This window comes from Mastomys coucha, unplaced genomic scaffold, assembly GCF_008632895.1.
Source record: "Mastomys coucha isolate ucsf_1 unplaced genomic scaffold, UCSF_Mcou_1 pScaffold15, whole genome shotgun sequence".
NCBI lineage: Eukaryota > Metazoa > Chordata > Mammalia > Rodentia > Muridae > Mastomys > Mastomys coucha.
Window position 1 is genome coordinate 51,927,386 of NW_022196897.1, and position 21,275 is coordinate 51,948,660.

Consider the following 21,275-nt stretch of genomic DNA (forward strand, 5'->3'; position numbering starts at 1 on the left):
GGTTTCTCTGTGTAACCCTGGCTGTCCTGGAACTCACTCTGTAGACTAGGCTGGCCTCGAACTCAGAAATTCACCTGCCTCTGCCTCCCAAGTGCTGGGATTAAAGGCATATATTACCACTACCTGGCTAAAATTCTTGAGAGTAAAATACTAAGCATATTTAAAGTAAATGAAAACAAAGGCTCATGTTACAGTATTACTAATATTTTAACAGTGTCTCAAAATATTATTTTTAAATTACCAAATACATACAATAATATCTATGTTTTACGTTGTCCTTTAAAGAATGTTTGTCTTTTAATAGCCTGTCAGTAGCAATTTAAAAAAAAAAGACATTTCAAAAACTAGTATCCTTATAATCAATGGGATCAACCATACTAAGATTGGAGCATCATGCCTTGAACATGGTCAGTTATCAGTAAGTGACTACTACACACTGTCATTGATGTTTATTGTTTATACTCTTAACATTCCATTCAGTTAACTCTTAATAGTGAAGAATAGCAAAATTATCCTTAATTAGACCTAATACTAATAATTTCAAAATTATTTGCACTCTTTCAAGTGTTTCCCTATTTTGATGTAACTGGATTAAAGTCATTAACAATGGAACTCTGCAATGGGTAGCTACATTAAATGAAATGTACAGATTTCAGATCCTCAATGATGTTCATTCTTAAAGTTAAAAATCCTGTAACTGAGGCATTCAGGAGATTGACAATCTATTTGCTACATAAATAAAATTGCTCCAATACGGTTCAATAACATGTGCATGTAGCAGATAAATTCATATCTAGACAGAAGATAGACATTAATTTTTAACATTCAATCAAATATTAAAGCCAATGTTTTATCATTAAATCCCTGTCGACATTTTTATTAAATGCTTGTGAACAGGATGAAGACACTGGGAGAATGTATGTATTCAAGTCAAATGGAAGTGAATTGGTATTCAATGCATAAAGTTTTCACATTTTATGAAAATGGTTAATATTCATAACTTAGAAGTTTTTGAGGTCATTAGCTTCTAGACCTGTATTCTTTTAGCAATAACTTCATAAGAAAAATCTTAAGAGAAAAGAAACTAAGTGCTATGGATATCAGCTCACTGGTAGAATGTTTACCTAGCAAAAGTATGAGGTCCTCGGTTTGGCCAAATACATGAATAAATAATGGTAAGAATATGATCGGAATAAATTAGTGTTATTGTTGTTCAAAGGTTCCAGTTAATGCATTAAAAAGATAAGGATGTGAACAGATGGCTCAGTGGTTAAGAGTGCCTGCTCTACAACCATGGTCCATGTTAACAAGCCATGCATGGTTTCACAAATGCCTACAACCCTAGTATTGTGGGGATCAGAGATAAGAGGAGACTGGTATTTGCTGCCAGAATAGCTGAAAAATAATAGCTCCAGGTTCAGGGAAAGATCTCACCTCAAAGGAGTAAATAAGATAAAGAAAGGCATTCTATGTCCTGCCTGGGCCTCTGAACATGTAATATATGCACATAAAAATTATTTATAGAAGAAAAATGAACTACTATCTAAGATAATAAACAGTTATCTGGGTATATGTAAAATTAGCGACTTACCAAACACATAGAATTCAAATATGATATTAAATATATTAAATTTTAAAATATTGCTTAAATGTAGAACTTTTTATATATGCATATGGATTATTATCAGATCCTGATGTAGTCAATCCACTCACTTTTAGAGAATCTGATATTTAAATTGTTCCCCCAATTCTAGTTAACCCAAGAATATATAACCAGTTGATGACAAACCAAGTGGTTTAGGAAAACACTATTGCCATATTCCATGAATCCAGACCAGAAATGTAGTTCTTATTTCATTTATGTGAATAATAAACACTGACTAAAAACTGAGTATTTCAAACATAAGAACATCAAAATCTGTGAGAAAGTCCTTACCTCTGGGATTATAGGTGTAGGCTTTTTCTTATCCAGAGATTTTGGCTTTAAAATTACCTTCTCTACATCCAGCATTCCTATTGGTGTGTTTGGCTTAAATTTGATGAGATTCTCTTCAGCAGACAGCAAATCAATTGTGTGACTTGATGGATTTAAATGATACTGTGCACAGAGGAACACGAGCAAGTCCATCATTGGCTTACTGAAAGACATGAACAATGATGGTTTCAAGAGTCCAACTCAACAGAATATGAAACTTAACTGTTTTTTGAGAATTCTACTCTGCTCCTTGCTTGTCTTCAAGACATCGAGCAAGGCTAATAAGCCCTGTGTGAGCAAATTAAATATCTGATAATCAGAAAGACAAAATCTGAACAGATTAAAGGCACTGGTTAGAATGCTTGAGATCTTAGATGCTAGCACTGGTTCAACACTTTTCTACAGATTTTTATTTGCCAATTTATGTTATAAATTGTATGAGTCCTTCCTTACCCAAGAATAGTCATTTGGATTATAGGAGACAATTCTCAATATTATAACTTGTAGTCCTTAGCTGAGGGGCAGGGGAAGGATGAGGGGGAGAGGGAGGGAAAGTGTGTGTGTGTGTGTGTGTGTGTGTGTGTGTGTGTGTGTGTGTGTGTGTGAGAGAGAGAGAGAGAGAGAGAGAGAGAGAGAGACAGACAGACAGACAGACAGACAGACCGAGACAGACCGAGACAGACAGAGACAGACAGAGAGAAAGACAGAGACAGAGTGAGTATGTGTGAGTTTGTATTAGTAAACAATTATATGAGGACCCCCAAACTTTTAACTAATTCTGTGGATTCTTAAATTATTCAAATACTTATTTAGTATTTCCTAGGTTTTGCTGTCATTGCACAGCAATGACATTACAACGATGGCTTGTCCTGACAGATCTAGTATTTGACAGACTGGAGCACGTGTCAACAATATTGCAGTCCACTTACAATCTGCTCCAAGCCTAGGCTGACCTCAACTCACTGTGTATCTACCTCCAGACTTCAGACTTGTGATTCTCCTGCCTCAGCCTCTCTAGTGCTAGGCTAACAGCTGTGTGGTACTATGCCTGCTTCCTAATTTATACTTTTTAAGTTGAGATCTTTAGGATGTATCTGGCCTATTGCTTCTATAATGTCTCAGGCTGCTTTTTTTATTGTAATGGTAGGTAGGATTATATGGCCTACAAAGCCTAATACTTTTATGTGGCCATTGATATAAAAAGTTTATGGACCCTTGTGTAATCGAAGTAAGTGTTTGATATAATTTCAAAGAAATACCAACAGGAGAATGTAAGACTAATCTCTATACAGGAAAAAACTTGAACAGGATTCTTGCATAGTCAGCTTGGCAATCAGGCTACTTCTCAGTTTGGAGCTTCTCTTTCCATGGATACCAACTCCCAACACACAATTAAGTTTTCCTTCATATTAATGGCCACTCCTTTAGGAAAGGGAATTAAAAAAGAAAAAGAAAACCTTTTGTATCACATTTCCCTCCAATGCCTGGTGATCCTAAAGCATTCCCACTTAAAACAAAGGCATTAGAACAACACATAAAAGTCCTGGTTCTTATTTCATGGGAGGAGGTAGAGCACGGGGCACTTCACTGTACTAAAGTGATCAGCCACCCTCCTCTTTTGGGAAAAATGTAAATGCCAGTAAAAATGATTTTCTAGTTATTCAACTTGAACCTAGCTACTCGCTTTCAGGAACTTGACAGGAAAATGAAGCTAGGAGACTCACAGTTCACTGCTCATATCAAGTTCAGCATACCTGCTTAATACAGTGTCTCAGCACACTGTCTGATCTCACTGCAGCCGCAGGTCTGCGACCTCTCTGATTTCATTTTTAGAGAGAAACAGTCTCCTACAGGGGAGCTGTAGGATCAGCTGTCCCCATGGGAACCTAAGGGGAGATATCACTTTACCTTTATATTCAAACTACCCACTATACTCAGCTTGGCTTCATACTCAGGCCACTGCAGTATCTGTGCAACACCCCCGCCCCACCAACAAACTATACTGAACCCAGGGCCTTGTACTTCACCACCTCACAAGAGGTACATCTCTAATGGCACTCTTCCTCTTTCCCTTGGACAAGCAGCATTCCATCACACAGTAAATGTCGAAGTCAATGAGTGATTTCATGCTGTATTTTGCGAAGCCTAGATTTCAAGAGATACTAAACAAAAAGAATATACAGACTCCCATCGGTAAATGCTGGAGTGGAGAGAGTGTGAGGAAATGTATTAATTGAAAAATGGCCTTAAAACAGACTTGGAAAGAACCAGTTATCTGGGAGAAGTTTACTTGTCAGCTCTCCCTAGAATGCCAAGGCTCCGAGGCCCTGGACGCAGAGGTATGTAAAAAACAGTAACCTTACAGTATTTCTAAAAGCTTCTTGGTGAAAGACCTGAGATTTTATAGAGTACAATTTAAAAGCTTGTAAGAACAGTTAGAAGGCTATAGCAAAAATTTATGTGGGAGCCTTAGTATACCTCAAATGTCAGCAGTGTGGAGGCCTGAATTAAATATTGAGCAGGGAAAGAAGGAGAAAGAATGAAGGGAGAGATGATAAAATTCAGAATTTACATAAAGTCACTAAGGGGACTATATATCCCTTTGAAACTGTTAGTGGGGCTCTGGCCAATTTGACCCAGACCTTATCTAGAATCCATGTATAGCTATATATAACCAACACTCTGGTAGAACCCCAGCTTAGAAGTAATTCTTCCCAGGAAATGATTGGAGGCAATGAATGAGGGCTGTGCTAATATGTGACAACTTAAGAGGAGCTAGTCAATGCTTATTTCCTCCTGGACAATGCTATTTGAATAGCACTGTTAACACACATACACACCACAGATACACACACAAACACTCTTACATACATACATACATACATACATACATACACACACCCACCCCACAGATATACACACACAACACATTCACACACACACACACACCACACAAACACTCATACTCACATACACACCACAGATACATACACAACATATAGAAACATACATACATACACACACAACAGATACACACATGCAACACATACTCATACATATACACACACCACGCATACACACAAACACTCATACACACACACACACACACACACACACACACCACAAAACACCATTGAGATCTGTGTGCACTGACTGGTATATGGGGAAACAGTTGTTGAAGGGAGAGTCACATATTCTAGGAAAAAAATATGAATTGAAAATGTTAACAAATTTGTGTAGTGACCTTGTTCTCTATAATGCTGTGTCATCAACAGTAAAGGAGGCTATTGTCTTTTACACGTAGCTTCAGACCAGTTTGAATGGTTAAAACATGGAAGAGAAGGCTCAGTACTTGACACTAAACCACCTCAGAGTTTCCCTCAACCAGAAGGATGGGAATCACAATGTAGCTCTGTCATAAAGGAGCCACAACACTAGATGGCAGGACTCCAACTCTGCGGCAGGTGCTGTGGGCAATAATACATACTGATCCCACAGAAAATGACGTCAGCCCTTAAATATAGATGAGGATTATCCACCTGAATGCCAAAGCACTTTTGCCAAAGACAACAATCTTGGCTTAAGAATAATTGTCCTCATATGACAGGACTGACAAAACAGTTAGGCAGCAGGTTTGGCCATAATTACTACTGCCAGGGAAAGAGCCACCCTCCTGTAGACCAAGGTGGGAACATCTCTAAGCATATTATTAAAGTGGTTAAGGAGCACGTGCACTGAACTGCCACAGCCTCGCTGACGTGTACATTGGTCTCGTCCCGTTTGTCGTTGCCAAAGCCCTAGGAATTCTGATTTATCGAATCACCTGGCTGCAACATTGACATTACCATTGTCTTAGCATTATTATTAATACTTGCAGATATTTAGACAAAGATTTCCTGGAAGGAATTGTTAAAAAAATTTTTAAAGCAGCTAATATATAAAAAAAAAAAAAGTCTTCAAAAACTCTCTTTAACATAAAGAAATCACTGTGAGATTTCCAACTTTTCATAAACAAAAAAAGAAAAATCACCTTTTATATTTATTTCCTTTCAATTATTTTATTTGAGCTCAAATCTACCATAAAAGTTATTCCTTACTTTGTAACTTTATAAACGAAACAAATGAGGTTTAAGAAATCATATTATATATACCACCTATAGTAATCATTTGGATTAGAATTTCCTGATTCTCCAATCATTTCTATCTACATTTAGCATCCTCATGATTCAAAGCAGTGTCCATAGTAGTGAACGATTGTTTAGAACAGGATATCTGGTTTATGACATAGTTTTACCATACAGATCAAAGACTTCATCAAATCTCTCCTAAGTCCTCTGGGACCCTTGCTGTATCTGGGACACAGAGTAGTAGTAATCTTAACCTGGTTTTGATAATGGCTGGTTGGAGCTTCTATTTCTGTATTTTACAGATCCAGCTGGATATCAAAAGATTCAGGTCACGATACAATAAAGGGCTCCACGAACAGTGCAAAAACGACATAGGTGGATTTCCAAGCCTCCACATGTTTAAACAAGGTCACTTGCCAACAGGGTGCCTAGGTAATTTTTCATTCAATCTGGGACAGCTGAGAGCAAAAGTAATGACTCAGGGATAAAGGGCACTCAAGGAATACCCAGGAAAAAAAGGAACACCCGACAATAAGTGAACAGATACACTGCATACAACTAAGAATGAGTAAGATTCTTTTATGTTTATTTTTAATCTGTTCCAGTCTCTAACAAAGTATCCTATGCAATTTCAACAAATCCTCAAATCCAAGTTGTGTTGAACTGTTTCTCTGCTTTACAAATGCATGTCAACAACTGAGTAAGTCTATGCTGTGTGAACCCTTCTGGAACCAAACGAACTCAGAAATGAAACACTGCAAACTTTTGTGCATTCAACATGGAAAACACATTTCATCCTGGCTTTGGGAATGCTTTACTATGCTACATGAAACTAGGAGACAAACACTAAGCAACAAAATGTGAGATAGCTAACACTTAAACAGATCACTGCAAAATTGTGAAATAATTTCATACCAAATATTAAAAATAGATGAAGAGTAAAAACTGTTTTCTCCTTGAAAACTGTCATTTTATACTGTGGCCTACTCCACCATTTACTTTTAATGCTATTTCCAGAACAAGTTAGAAATAATGACCTTTATTTAAGAAATGAAAAACCCTTCCATTTAAGAAGAAATCTCTTTCAGCTGCCAAGTGCATTCCAGACCTAGAGAAGCTGAAGCAGGAGGATTAGGAATTCAAAGCCAACCCAGGCTACAGACAAAGGTCCTGTCTCAACAACAACACTCATGCATCCAAACAAACCATCACACCAAAACACAAATAAAAAACAATTAAACAACAAAAAAGAATATACTCAGTAAATATAACACACCCACACCAACTTATACATGCTCACACAGGCAGGCAGACACACACACACAGGCAGACACACACACACACACACACACACAGAGAGAGAGAGAGAGAAAGAGAGAGAGAGAGAGAGAGAGAGAGAGAGAGAGAGAGAGAGAGAGAGAGAGAGAGAGAGAGAGTGAGAGTGAGTGAGTTGTGGTATGGTTTGTCTTCATTATCAGCCTGACTAAACTTTCAATTTCCAAGAAACACACCAGAGCAGGTCTTTGAGAGCTTTTCTAAGTCCATAAATACTATATTGATTCTCAGAGGAAATGATATGCTTTTTCTTCAAAGATGGTGAGAAAATGTCACAGAGCAGTCGCTAACAGTGACCAAGTTTACGTACTAGAGGTAGGAATAGTGTCTGTAAAGGAAATCAGAGCTCAGTCGCAGAAAAGGGGGCAAAGGAATCCTTAGTTAGAAATTAATGGAGTGAGTGTCCATGGAAGGGACAGTGTGACATGGTTCCTGCCCCTAGAACAGAGCCAGCAGGATGTGGGCTTCCACAAGTGTGGATGGTTTCTGTGGATGTAAGGATTGTATATATAAAATATATTTTTTTACTTCATGTTCCTCCTTTGGGAAGCAGTCTCCCTGCCAAGGTTATCAGAGGATGTTCTCTCTGCCAATGTTAATGACTTTGTGGTAATTAGAAACGGTGAGTCCAGGAGTCAAGTGTGTATTCATGTCCTTAGTAAAAATTGTAAACCTCAAGCCACAAGACCTTCAGGACAGCCCTTAAGGCTGTGGAAAAGAACTCTGAAAACATGAGTTGAAAACTATATAATTTCTCAACTATGTAAAATATAACAGTGAAATATGAATTGTATAAGGAGCTTCACAAGATCCACAAGAACAGAGGAAGCTGTACTATGAGACAGCTTGTCAGAAAGATACTAGCAAAATCCCACCCACCTGATTTTTTGTTCATGCCTACAAAAGCAGACAGATTCCTGAGTTCAAGGTCATCTTGGGACAGAGAGAGAATTAGAGTTAGGGCCAGGGCCAGGGCTGGGGTGGCAAGAATGGTAAGTTCAGGGTGGGGTCCCACCAAGCTGCCTTATTGTCTCTGCTTAACAAAGGCAGGCAGATTTCTGCATTCTTTTGCAGTGTAAAAAAAAGAAAGAAAGAAAGAAAGAAAGAAATCCTGCTTGCTGTCCTTTCCCTAAGAGTCATGGAATGCTGATTCATGGGCTGGTCAAGAGGGAACCTGGAGTAAGTGACTAAATTGATTTGTAAATAAAAGACTGGGCTTTTGGTCTGCATGAGATGAACTTGCAGTGAGTGATAGTAGTTCTTTTTTTAGAATTTTTTTTCTAGAGAGAGCTGAGCTGTTTAGAGATCTCTGAAGAGTAAACACAGCTCTTTTAAAATTTTTTCTAACAGGATTTCTGGTTTTTGGTCTGAAAATCCATGAAGAGCAAACACAGCTTGTTTAGAATAGCTCTTTCAGATTTTTTTCTAGAAAAATCCAAGAATATTTTAGAGTAGCTTTTCTGACTTTGGTGAGAAAATTCGTGAGTTATCCAGATAGCTTTTAGCATTTTTTTCTAGCACAAGAGAGCTGTCTCTACACAGAGCTGTCTCAAGCAGAAAGTTATCTGGAGCAGACCACAGAGCCAAGAGCTATCTAAGACAGCTGTCTAAGGAGCTATCTAAGACAGCTGCCTAGGGAGCCATCCTGAGCAGATTACAAGGCTGTCAGCTTGCATCCAGTCAGTTTGAGCTCGAGTCTTTCCTTTCACTACTCTCAAACACTACTTCCTCAGAACCCCTCTCCAAGCCAAGGCTGGTCTTTGGTGGAGACTCCTACAAAGACAACTCAGCTTTCAATATAGAAATTTATAACTGAGGACCAGGGCCAGTCACTTCATGGTAAATAATTAAAAGGGACCAAAAGGGAGTGGGATTGGGACTGTACTGCCTGGTTTCAAACAAGCTAAAGTCATGTCAGAAGAGAGGGCCTTGATTAAGGAAATACCTTCATAAGACCCAGCTGTAGGCCAACTCGTCTACCTCATCTATGCTGCTGGGGCCTGTGAAAGGGCCAGCCCCACAGATCCAAAGCTGCAGTATCTCCATAACAATGGGTTACCTGAGGAGTCCCTGTGAGGATCCACTATTGATGTTGTATCAGAAGCCAGAGGCCTTGAACCAGAGGATAGACTCATTGCAATGACAAAAGGGAATGCTATGGGACACACTGTGACACATTACAACTTCCACAATGAGTTTTTTTTTTTTTTTAATGCCTTGTTTTTAAATTTTGTTTTGTTTTGGGGGGATTGTAGGGCAGATACACAGAGACTGGGAGATGAGTAGGATTTGGATGCATGATGTGAAAATCACAGAGAATCAATAAAAGGTTAAAATCCAGCGGTAAACCTGTAGGATATTTTCTTAATTAGTGACTGATGGCAGAGGTCCCAGCTCACTGTGGGTGGTGCCATCCCTGAGTAGTTGGGGTTCTATAAGAAATCCTGTTAAACCATCCTTGAGAAGCCAATAAGCAGCACTCTTTCACGCCCCCTGCCTCAGCTCCTGCCTCCAGTTCCCTGCCCAGCTTGAGTTCCTGTCCTGCTTTCCTTTCATAATAAATAGTAATATGGAAGTGTAGGCCAAAAATAAACCCTTTCGTCCCTGTGCTGTTTTTGGTCACAGTGTTTCATGGTAACAATAGAAACCCTAACTCAGGCACTGACCACACCAGCCTGGAAAAATCTGGTTTTTGTTTGGATGGCTGGTTTGTTGTTTTGCTTGGTCTTTGGAGACAGGGTCTCATAAACTGCTGACCACAAACTTGTTACTTATTTGAAGTTGACTCCGAACTTCTGATCCTCCTACATCTGGCTCCCAAGTACCGGCTACAAACATGGCCCTATTTCGCAGTTTTTAATAAATACAACTATAATGTGAACATTTGAATTCTGGTCCATAATAATTTTAACAAAAACTGACTCACAACAGTGTAGCCTGTCATTTTTCTTAAGTCTACTTACTTCCAATAGGTGGCACTCTACTCCAAGTAAATGCTCCTGGGTTGGCTGCTGATCTGCCCTGTACCAGTCAGAACTGCTCTTAGTGGCACTGACCAAGGGGAATAGGGCCAGAGGTTTTATATGAAATATCACTGGGTTATTTAACACAAAATCCTTGAGGTCACATACTAAGCTATGAAGCAAAGCAGAATTTCACGCTGGTGTCTTTGTTGGCATGCAATGGTATCCTAAGCTTTGATCACATCAAAATAAATGCCTACTTGTAATAAGAAAGGGCTGTGGCCTTGCCATCCTCCCTGTTGAAGAAGAGTGTTGCTAGTTCAGCACAGAATGCCCTCCCTATACATCCTCAATGTGAAACCTTCATCAATCTCCCAAACTGGAAATTTTGGTAACTTTTCTCCTGGGAGGCAGCTGCAGGAGGATGTTGAGAGACTGAAACACTGTCTCAAAAACAAAAAACAAAAACAAAAAAAAGGAACTTTCCCCAAGCACCAGGGCAGCTCATCCTTAACAGCAGCCTGCAATGTTCACTTGACAGTGAAAAAAAGAAACTCAGTGGTGTACTTGCACACAGGTACATACACACACAAACACACACCCATGCACACACACATACTATACATTATATACAAATACTCTAGTTCCTCCTTCCTTCCTCATCCATGATATTTTACTGCAGACAGAAACGCCTAGAGTTTTCAATCAGACTACAGTTACCATCAGCATAAGCAAAGGAAGAAGATAGCAGAGATAGATGAATCTGAGTTATTTAGGACATGACACCACTAAACTCTGGTACCCACTAAGCCTGCCATGCTAACTCAGGACAATGTGTCTTTGCTCTCCCCTGAGCATCATCTACTACTGCCCCAACCTCACTGTGTTCCAAACCAGAATAAGCTCTAGTGAAAACCAGTGTACACACAAAGACATTCTTCTGCAGGTAAAGTTATACATGCCCATATTCATGAAGGGAACATTTTAGACGTATACTCTTATATGAGAGACGTGACAAGACATCTTGAAACATCTCCCCTCAGATGAAGCAGGTATACTTTAGGGGAGAAATGCTTTTGAAAAATGAAGCACTCACAAACTCTTCATATATATGACAACAATCTGATGTCAATAATTTTTTTGCACCAAATGGGAGTAATAATGCCATCAAAATAAATGTGCTGGGCTAGAGAGATGAATCAGCAGTTAAGAACACTTGTTCTTGCAGAGGCCCAGGGTTTTATTCCCAGCACCCAGGCAGCTGCTCACACCTATCCGTAACTCCAGCTCTAGAGGAGTTGTGGACAATTTTTCCTGACCTCCAAGGGCACCAGGCATGTATGTGGCACACAGATATACCTGTGAGCAAAACACTCATACACACAAATCTTAAAAATGTTAGAAATAAATGGTTAAAAATATTCAATTATAATTTAGACAGATTCAGAAAAGATATTCTCAAAAAAAAAAAATAAATCTAGAGACAGACCCCTCAAAGTTTTTGATTTGTCTAAAACACACTCTCATACTTGAGCTTATTTAAAACTACTTCCTCAGCCCTACACAGAATTCCTGTATTATTCTGTAGGATCTTTTTCCCTTTTACAATTACAACGACATTACATTGTAATATTTTCCATTAGTTAACACTTTTAATAAATACAATATATTTTAACACCTTTTAGAACAAGGGCTCATCAGTACCTGGACCTATGAAGACAGCTTTAATCACACTCTTAGGCCTCCTCACATCATACTCCTGCGGTACTCCAAATAACCCTTGGAGAAGCCCACACTACACTCTGAAATACACAGCAAGGTCTTTCAAAATTATCACAGAATCATACTAAGCCACTCAAAATCACACTCTTTATGTCATCAGCAGTTAGACTACTCATTAGTCCTCTAACTGAAAGGCTCATAAAAATGACCACACATGGTCAACTCTTGGGTGGCAGAGCTATTAAAAGCAAGCTGCTACATGAAAACCTGCTAGCAAGTCATTTCCAACTCACCAAACTTGAGCTCTAAACTTTTTTTTTTTTTTAATTAAATTGGAGACACTTCCTTTTAGGGCACTCCTGCCTTGATCTCTACCTGGAAAGAATGGCTATCGACACTGACAAAGACTGTTCTTCCAGAGGACACAAGTTTTGAGTTCCAGAACCCACATCAGGTGGCTCACAATTGCCTGTAACCCCAGCTCCAGGGGATCTGAGACCTTCTTCTGCTTCCACATGTACCTGCACTCGTGTGTGTGTGTGTGTGTGTGTGTGTGTGTGTATGTACATCTTTCTTTTACTATTGCTGTTTTTAAAAGACAAACAAATAGAAAGCATAGCATAGGACACTGGAAAACTGTAGCGTTGCATAAAGAATGGAGAGTGCAGAAGTGAGAGGCAGCAGGTGATTCCAGGGATGTCAGGAAGCTTCTGGATAAAGTGTCATTTTAGCCTGCACAAGCTACCTGGAGCAAGAGCAGATGTAAGTCCTGTAGACTGCTGGAGGTGGTGTTTATAAAGGTACTGAGGTTTTAGAAAAGAAGTATCTGTAGAAGAATGAAGAGTCACATGGCAAAGCTTAAGAGATATAAAAGAGGGCAGAGAAGGAAAAGCCTACTTAATGTCAGAGGAGAAATTAACATGTACCAATCTTCACACGTGGTAGTTTGGACTTCCTTAATTCAGTGTTGAATTGCTTGCTATAGCTGCACAAACTGAGAGGTCCTTAAGTCAGGCGGTCTGTGTGGGCAGCAACAAAGGGCCAGGTGAGGGTGATCAGTTCCCTACAGAAAAGAGCCTGGGGGGTCTGACTCTGATACAGAGCTCCCTGGCATTGAACCCCAACATCTCTCCCCAACTCTAAAAACTAGAGCCAAAATGTGCCGAGCAGTGATAGTATTTCATGTAACCCTAGCAATATACAATGTGTTATTTAATCCTAACAATTCAGACACAACGTTTTTCATAGATAAGCAAATGCTGCAATTCAACCAACAATAGCTGGGCTCCGCATAGGCAAACACAAAGGTTGAGTGATGGAAAATTACCCAGGATTTAGGAATGGAGAAGACAAGGGTGTGAAAAGTTCTTCGGTCCTTTTCTATGTAGCAAAAAATGATTCAGAACGTCTAAGCTATAGATGAAGAAAACACAGATCCAAAGAAAATGTGGTCAGGAGGAATACAATGGGGCATGCAATCCGGTCATAAATTAAATTAAGAAGGAAAGGAGGAACAAATCCAGCCGAGAAACAGAAGGTGGAAAACCTGATTAAAAGACCATTAAAGGAAGCTGAACGTCTCAGCCATGGGATGTTTATAGTGATGAGATGCCCCAAGCTCTCAGGACAGAGGACTTGGGATGTAGCTGTCCAGAGTAAAGATGGCAAGCAGAAAGCCTGAGACTCTTGTAAATGTGCAAGCCTCACAGGAAAACCAGGGTTCAAATCCAAGTCTAAGCTGCTGGGATAACAGCTGATCCCAAACAGAAAACGACCACAATCCAGTGAGCTTACTGGGATATCCAAAGAAGGGGGTGGCCAGTGATGAAAGAAACCTTACCTACAAGCCTTAGAGAAAAGCCAGGAAAACTAAACAGCTAGGAATCGGCTTTGTGGCCTCCGCTACATCAATTCCTATGGCTGTTTTACACTTCAATGACTGACAGTAGAGTACTGACTTGACGGTTTTATGTGAGGGCTATGATGTTACAGTAATGATTTAAGGATCATTGTCTTCCACTTCCTCCCCAGATGAGGCAGGCACAGTTAGGAGCCACCAAGGTTAGTGACAAGTGCAGCAACCTCACAAATAGGGTTCAGTGAAGAAATCCTAAAACTAACTACAGAAACAAATAGAAAACAATGTAACTTACGGAGACTTAAGGTGAATATAAGACAGGGAATTCTAAGAAGAATTTCCTAAGGCTACATTTATTTTATTTTTATCAGTCTTTATAATGTTTAGAATTACATATGTGTGATGGTTTGTATATGCTTGCCCCAGAGAGGGGTACTGTTGGGAGATGTGGCCTTGTTGAAGTAGGTGTAGCCTTGTGGATGTGGGCTTTAATACCCTTGTCCTAGCTGCCTGGAGGCCAGTATTCTGCTAGCAGTCCTCACATGAAGATGTAGAACTCTCAGCTCTGCCTGCACCATGCCTGCCTGGATGCTGCTGTGTTCCTGCCTTGAAGACAATGGACTGAACCTCTGAACCTGTAAGCCAGTCCCAATTATAAGACTTGCCTTGGTCATGGTGTCTGTTCACAGCAAGAAAACCATAGCTAAAGACAATATGATGGTGATGAGTTTAAAATTATCATCATCCTAAGTGAGAATTTTACAGAAAACTGTAGAATTGGAATGCAGTAACTAACATATCGCTCCCTTCTTTTGCTACACATGCCCAGCATCCCATGCTAAGGTCAAGCAGCCTTTACTTCTAACACATGCCACTGGATCACAACACAATGGGGAAGGCAGGATATGGTCCATGCCACTTTCTACCTCAGGATGCAATGGAAAATTACAAGCAGCTTTGTTTCATTTTTCCCAACTGTTAAGTATTTAAAACTATCAGTCTCCTAAATCACATCCTCCTTCCCTTCTAGTTCAAGTTTGACTTTCTATTTCTACTTAATACAGCCATGATTTTATTTTATGGGATTAAATCAGTGAACTTAAAAAAAAAAATCCCTAATGTTGTGCATAAATCTATTTGTTTGGGTAAATAAGAAAAGACTACTTTTTAACTAACCCTTACATCACAGCAGCAGTCTGAAGCTGAAAGAACAAATTGGGAAGGATAGAAGAACTGTGCTGAAGACACTGGCTTTGGAGCCTTGACTGACAAATGAAATAGTGGGACTGACTTTTTACACCTACCAACAAATAATGAAATACAAATCTCCAAATCTTAATCATGGAGTTGCATCGGTAGAACTGATAGTACACACTGCTAGAAAAGACTTAATATTCTTTTAGCCCTTGCTTTAAAACACATAATAGCTCAATGTCAACAGATGTACTGGGTCAAAGGAAGATAAATGAAGACATAGGTCACAGTGGCTTCAGTGGTGGCAGAAGAGAGTGGGTACTGGTATTTTAGCCCCTGCAGCATACCTGCCATGAACAGTAGTAGACTTGAGGATATCTCCAGGCAGGACCACTGAGAGCACAATGTCTTTATCTATCATATTGTCTTGTTGCTCTGTGACGACAGCAGTAGATTCGACAGGGTCCTCAGCAGAAGAGACATCCGTGCCCTTCATCTCGGCTGGAGGGAGAGGCGCCTTGGCCTTTGTTTTTCTCCTACAATAAAAGAAAATTTAAAAAATAAAAAAGATGCTTTCTAGTATTACCTAGTTTTACTAAAGAAAAACAAAGACAAAACAAACAAGCAAACAACAAAAAACCTGATGTTTGCTTTCACATCAGGAAAATTATAATTTATTAAATTAAAAGACATAAAATATAGATGGCCAATAAATGCATGAAAATATTCATCACTAGTCATTAGAGAAAGAACCTAAAATAACACTGTGATCTCAGCTCATCCTATGGACATCAAGGAAAAAAAATAACAACTAACACTATTAAGTTTTACAGGAAAAGGAGCCCTTACAAACAGTTAAGTATGACAGTAAACTAGTCAAACCGCTATGGAAATCTGTATGAAGGTTGTAGGTTAAATCACAACCAATGAACCGTATGACCCAGCTGTGCCACTCAGCTCTTAAGTCAGGATACCATAGCATCCTTGTTACAGGATGCTTATTGCCTCACTATTTACAACAGCCACACTCTGAAATTACCTTAGGTGTCCACCAACAAGAATGCATTTAGGAAACAGGTATATATACACACACAATGGCATGTGATTCAGCTGTAGCACATGATTATGTCACTTGCAATAAAACTGAAACAACTGAGGATTACAACAGTAAGTGAATTATGGCTCAGAAAGACAAATAATGCGCGTTTCCACTCATTTGTGGATCCTAGATTTTATATAGATAGAATCATTTCTGTGTATATGACTTAAAAGTAGAAAGAAACTGTCTATGTGAATGAAAATGACTAATGGGAGAGGGGGAAGGGAGAAGAGTAAAGGACATGGAGGTGAAGTGAGAATGGCACTAGGCATCTTTATGAAAATGACCTTATGAAACCCAGAGCTCTCTGTATAATTATCATATTCTTAAACAAAGAATACACGGTAAAGAGAATCTCTATTGGCCTTCATCCATTTTCATCTAGAAAGCATTTCATCCAGTAAATGTGTTCAGTCCTACTGAAGTAAGAATACCGTCTCTTCTTTGATGAGGTAACTTGTGAACAATGTCTCAAGATGGACTGTTGTATATACACCTCACAGTGGTCCCTGAGTCTTTCCTGTTTTCTTTCCAGTTTAGCATATGTACCCTACTTCTCTATCTAGATAAACCTTATCATCCTTTACCATCTAGCTAACTTCACCTTCTGGTCCCAAAGATGCACACAGAGCTTCTTCCTTCTTTGAATTGATGCAGTGTTTGCAATGGAATCTCTAAGTCTAGCAATTTTTTTCTTTGTCTCCCTGATTACCAGATCACTACTCTGAATTTATGATACTAGAAAAGAAGAAAGAGAGCTGTAACTGGCTATGTTTGGTGCTGCTCCTGGCACTGAACAATGAACTTCCTCACTGTCTGTAAAGACACTCATCCGGACATGACTGTTACCCAGTGGGCATTTTCAGATGAATTAAACTGAGGCAGGATTCACCCTGAAAGCAGGCACCACCTTCCGGAAGATGAGGGCCCAGACTGCATAAAAAGGAGAAAAGGAAAGAACGCTGGCATTCGTCCTTGCCCTAAAATCCTAATTATTGTGACTTCCTCACCATGACAGAATATACTGGCAAACTAGGAGCCAAAATACACTCTTTATTGCTTTTGTCAAATACTTCGTTGTAATGAAAAAAATAAATAAAATAAAATAAAAACACAAAATAACTTTCCTAACCTTGCGGACCTGTAAAACTGCTGTGTAGAAGGAATATGGAAGGCTTTGGAGCTACAGGCTAGAGAAGCCCAAAAATGCTATGAGCAGAACTGAATGGGCCATTCAGGACTTCAGAAGACCAGGTTGCCTTCAGAAACACAAGCAGTAAAGGTCAGGCTCTGGAGAGGTTGCTGAGATGAACAGGACTCTACCAGCAACTGGGTTAGAGGCCATTCATGTTATGTTCTGGCAACTAGTCTGGCTGCCTTCTAAAAACCTGAGTGAGGCTAAAAGCAAAGGACTGCTTAGCAGAGCAAACTTAAAGGCAAAAACGTTCAGGCCATGGCCTAGTGTTTGCACACCCTGTTTATTGAGGTCTCTGTGAAATTCACAGCAGATATTTCAAAGTGTGCAGTTTAGCACGGAAAGGAACTTGAGTATGGTGAGAGGCACACCTAAGACTGTGACAGATGAAACAGCAGCAAAGAGATTAATTAGTGCCAGAAAGATACATCTTGCCCTCTTTAGTGGGTCACAGGAAAGACGTCCTGAGGGCAAGACCCTATCTATGGAAGGCACCAACTTTTAGAACTGCAAATCAATTTGACAAGAGAGATCCTGGATTGAAAATGCCACGGACAGTCTTCCCTGTTGAAGGAATTCCCTGCCTATAAATATTTACTCAGGAGAAGTTATTTTCCTAGGTTTCAGTCCCACAAAACACGAAGGCCAGTGCAGCTATGGAAGAGGAGCTCAGATTATATCTTGAGTTGGCTGCAGAACTTGGGAACATCATGCGCACGAGGTGCTGGTTTGACTAGTGTAAAAAATGCAGAATTTATAGGATCATGGTGGTTTACATCAAGGTTGTATAAAGCCTCTTAGGCCAAGCAAAATTAGGCTCCCTACTTTGAAATACTGCTCCATGACACAATGAAGGTAATGTAATGCCCATCTGCAATGAGGAACCCAGTTATGTTGAAATGTTAGCACCACTGGATGTCCACTAAGGAAAGCTGCAGGCATGGAGCAGAGCCCTTGTATGCTAGAAGCTATGGATATCTCAGATGGCAGAACTGAAGAACTTGACCTGGCCAAGTCCACTGGAGTGAGAGCATCATACACCTCATATCTGGATATGAAGTTGAGGATTAATTAGGGCCAGAAAGATAAATCTTGCACTCTTTAGTGGGTAACAGGAAGATTTCCTGAGGGCAAGACTCCATCTATAGAATGTACCAACTTTTAGAAGTGCAAATCAATTTGACAAGAGAGATGTTTTCCCTGCATGCGTTCCCTTTCTTCACCTCTATTCCTCCTCTTTGGAATGTGTGTATCTACACTAGTACTCTGTATACTAGAAGAAATACTGCCGTTTTAAAAACTTCTTATTTTACAAGGCCTCACAATTAATTTACCTTGGGTCTCATAAGAGCCTTTGGACTTTTGAACAAATCTAGAACTGTTAATAACTTGGGATTCTTACAGATGAACCAAATGTCTTTTGTTTTATGAGATGACCACGAGCCTTTAAAGACTGTAGTGTGGGGTTATGGTTTAAAAACTGTTTGATTATCAAGTTGACAAAGGATAAACTTGTAACTGGCTAATATTCACAATTAACATGGATACATTTAAAATCACGTAGGAGAAATCACTTGGTATTTTGGCTAAAAAAATAAATCAAGTGGAGAACCATCTAAGACAGATCTATGGGTAGGCCTGTGAAAATGTTTCTGGAAAGGTTTACCTGAGGGAGGAAGCCCCACCCTTATGGGTGGTGCCATTCCAAGGGCTGACAATGTAAACCAAATCCAAGAAAGCAAGCAGGCAGCGCTCCAGCCAGCATGATCATCTCCCCTCCTTACTGACCCAGGATGCCCCTGGCCTCCCTGCCACGATGGTCTACAATTTCTTAAGTTGTTTTTGCTACGTATTTTGTCAGAACAGGAAGAGCTGTAACTGTAACAAATACAGTTATTTCATACATTATAAATTGGCTCCAATGAAGTTTCACAAGTATGTACACGAATAAATATTTTCAGTGTCAAAAAAGGCAATGAGGATACTTAGAAATAGAAAGAGTAGACATCCAAAAAAAAATTCTTATCGAAAACAATTAAATGATGTGATGGTCTTTAAAAAATGAAATGTGAAAAAAACTATAACTAATGACATATACATATTACTTAATATTTATATAAAATTAAAAGTTTGAAACTGTTATCTTAAAAAAATACTTGTGGGGCCAGAGAAATGGCTGAGTTGAAGAGCACTGGCTGCTCTTCCAGAGACTGTGGGATTGGCTCCCAGCACCCACACGGTAGCTAATACCCATCTGTAATGTAACTCTGGTTCCACATTGGATATGCTCCTCTGGTCTCTATGAGCAGCAGACAGGCAGAAGGTGCCCAAATGTGTATGCAGCAAAATACTTTTCCACACAAAAAAATTTTGAAAATTGCTTTGGAAGAAAGAATATTATTCCTTTCCTCCCAGGACAAATATAAATTTTAATTCTGCATTTCCTGAGAAGATGTGAGATCCACACAAGACAAATGTACCATCCTCCCACTCAGCGCATTTACACTTAGAAACCCAAGTAATTGTGAGCACTGCAGTAAAAAGACAGAGGTCTTTGTTTTTACACCGGGTTATTAAAATAACTAGTCTTTAATTTTTAGTCATATAATCAGATTTATATTTAGGAAAGGCTTCTTTCATAATATGCAATAAAAATAAATGTCTAAAATTGTTACTATATATAAAAAGGGGTTTTTTTATCTGCAAAGGAAAATGCTACTCTATGCTACATCTTCATCGGTAGACAATGACTACTCACATATTACAAGCGTTTATCCTATAATAGATAATTTCTATAGCCAATACAAATAAGCACAAGAGACCTAAAGACAAGTGATTCAAATATGACTTTCAAAGATGTGGCCCACAGGGCTGACGGATATACATAATTACCATGAAGTCTGACGATGCATGAAAGCTAGTTGCGCAAAGTACTGCAGTCATGACAAGAGAGTCTAATTTTCCTGGGAAGTAAAAGTTTTTAAATATGGGGAATACTAATGCACTGGATTTGGGTCAAGAAACCAAAATACATGAGAAATGCCTAGAAATAATTTATATTTCTGGCAGAGAAAGCAAATGAAGGCATACATACTTGTAGAATTGAACACTATGATAAAACTCTACTGAGAAGAGAAAGGAGATAAAAAGTCAGTGAATCAGCTGAAATCATAAGAGGATTCAATAAAGTGGTTTAGTAGAAACGTGATATGCTTAGGTCAATAGTCTATATGAACTTAAGCAAAAACTAATCGGAAAACACAGTGATTGGAAAATTCCTTTTACAACATCAGAAAAATGAATTAAACAGGACTGCAGGCTTCCCCATTTTGTGAGTCACATTTCTTCCAGTTTTCTGGAACTCAAAATCCCCATTCTTCACAATGTATGTCCTATGCCTAAAGCCTCTGTCAGCACTGTATCATGAGCAGATCAGAGGTGGACACAACCAGTCCCCTGTATGTTGCTTTCCTGTTGTCCGTTTTAACTGCTCTCCTCAGCTGCTGCAGCTTCAGCTATCTACAGCCCTTCCACATCCAAAAAAGGAAAACTTCTTGAACAGTCTCTCCTGTCTACAAATGTTCACATTTCAGCATTTTATGTAGAGCTGCTGTCTTGCATGCTAAGGTACTCTGAGTTGGTGATAAAACTCCATCTCTACTCACTAACATACATCAATTGCAGAACAATCCACAGGCTGATGGAAAGTGCAATTTATGTAGAACTGCCCGAAAGAATATCTTCCAGTCTCCTTGTATTGCCTTAATTAAAAAAGCTTTTTGCCTCATTTTTTTTGTGGGGGGGGGG

General features: G+C 39.3%; 1 protein-coding gene across 6 annotated transcripts in view; it reads right to left on the reverse strand.

Annotated features, from left to right (window-relative positions):
- The window catches only part of Cobll1 (cordon-bleu WH2 repeat protein like 1), a 194,946-nt gene that overhangs the window by 91,445 nt on the left and 82,226 nt on the right, over nucleotides 1–21,275 (reverse strand). For all 6 annotated transcript variants that reach the window (XM_031370450.1, XM_031370452.1, XM_031370451.1 and 3 more), the window contains exons 3-4: nucleotides 15,522–15,710; nucleotides 1,937–2,138 (exon numbers count right to left, since the gene is read on the reverse strand). In XM_031370450.1, coding sequence (XP_031226310.1) covers nucleotides 1,937–2,138; nucleotides 15,522–15,710 — 391 coding nt within the window. The remainder of the gene's footprint in view (nucleotides 1–1,936; nucleotides 2,139–15,521; nucleotides 15,711–21,275) is intronic.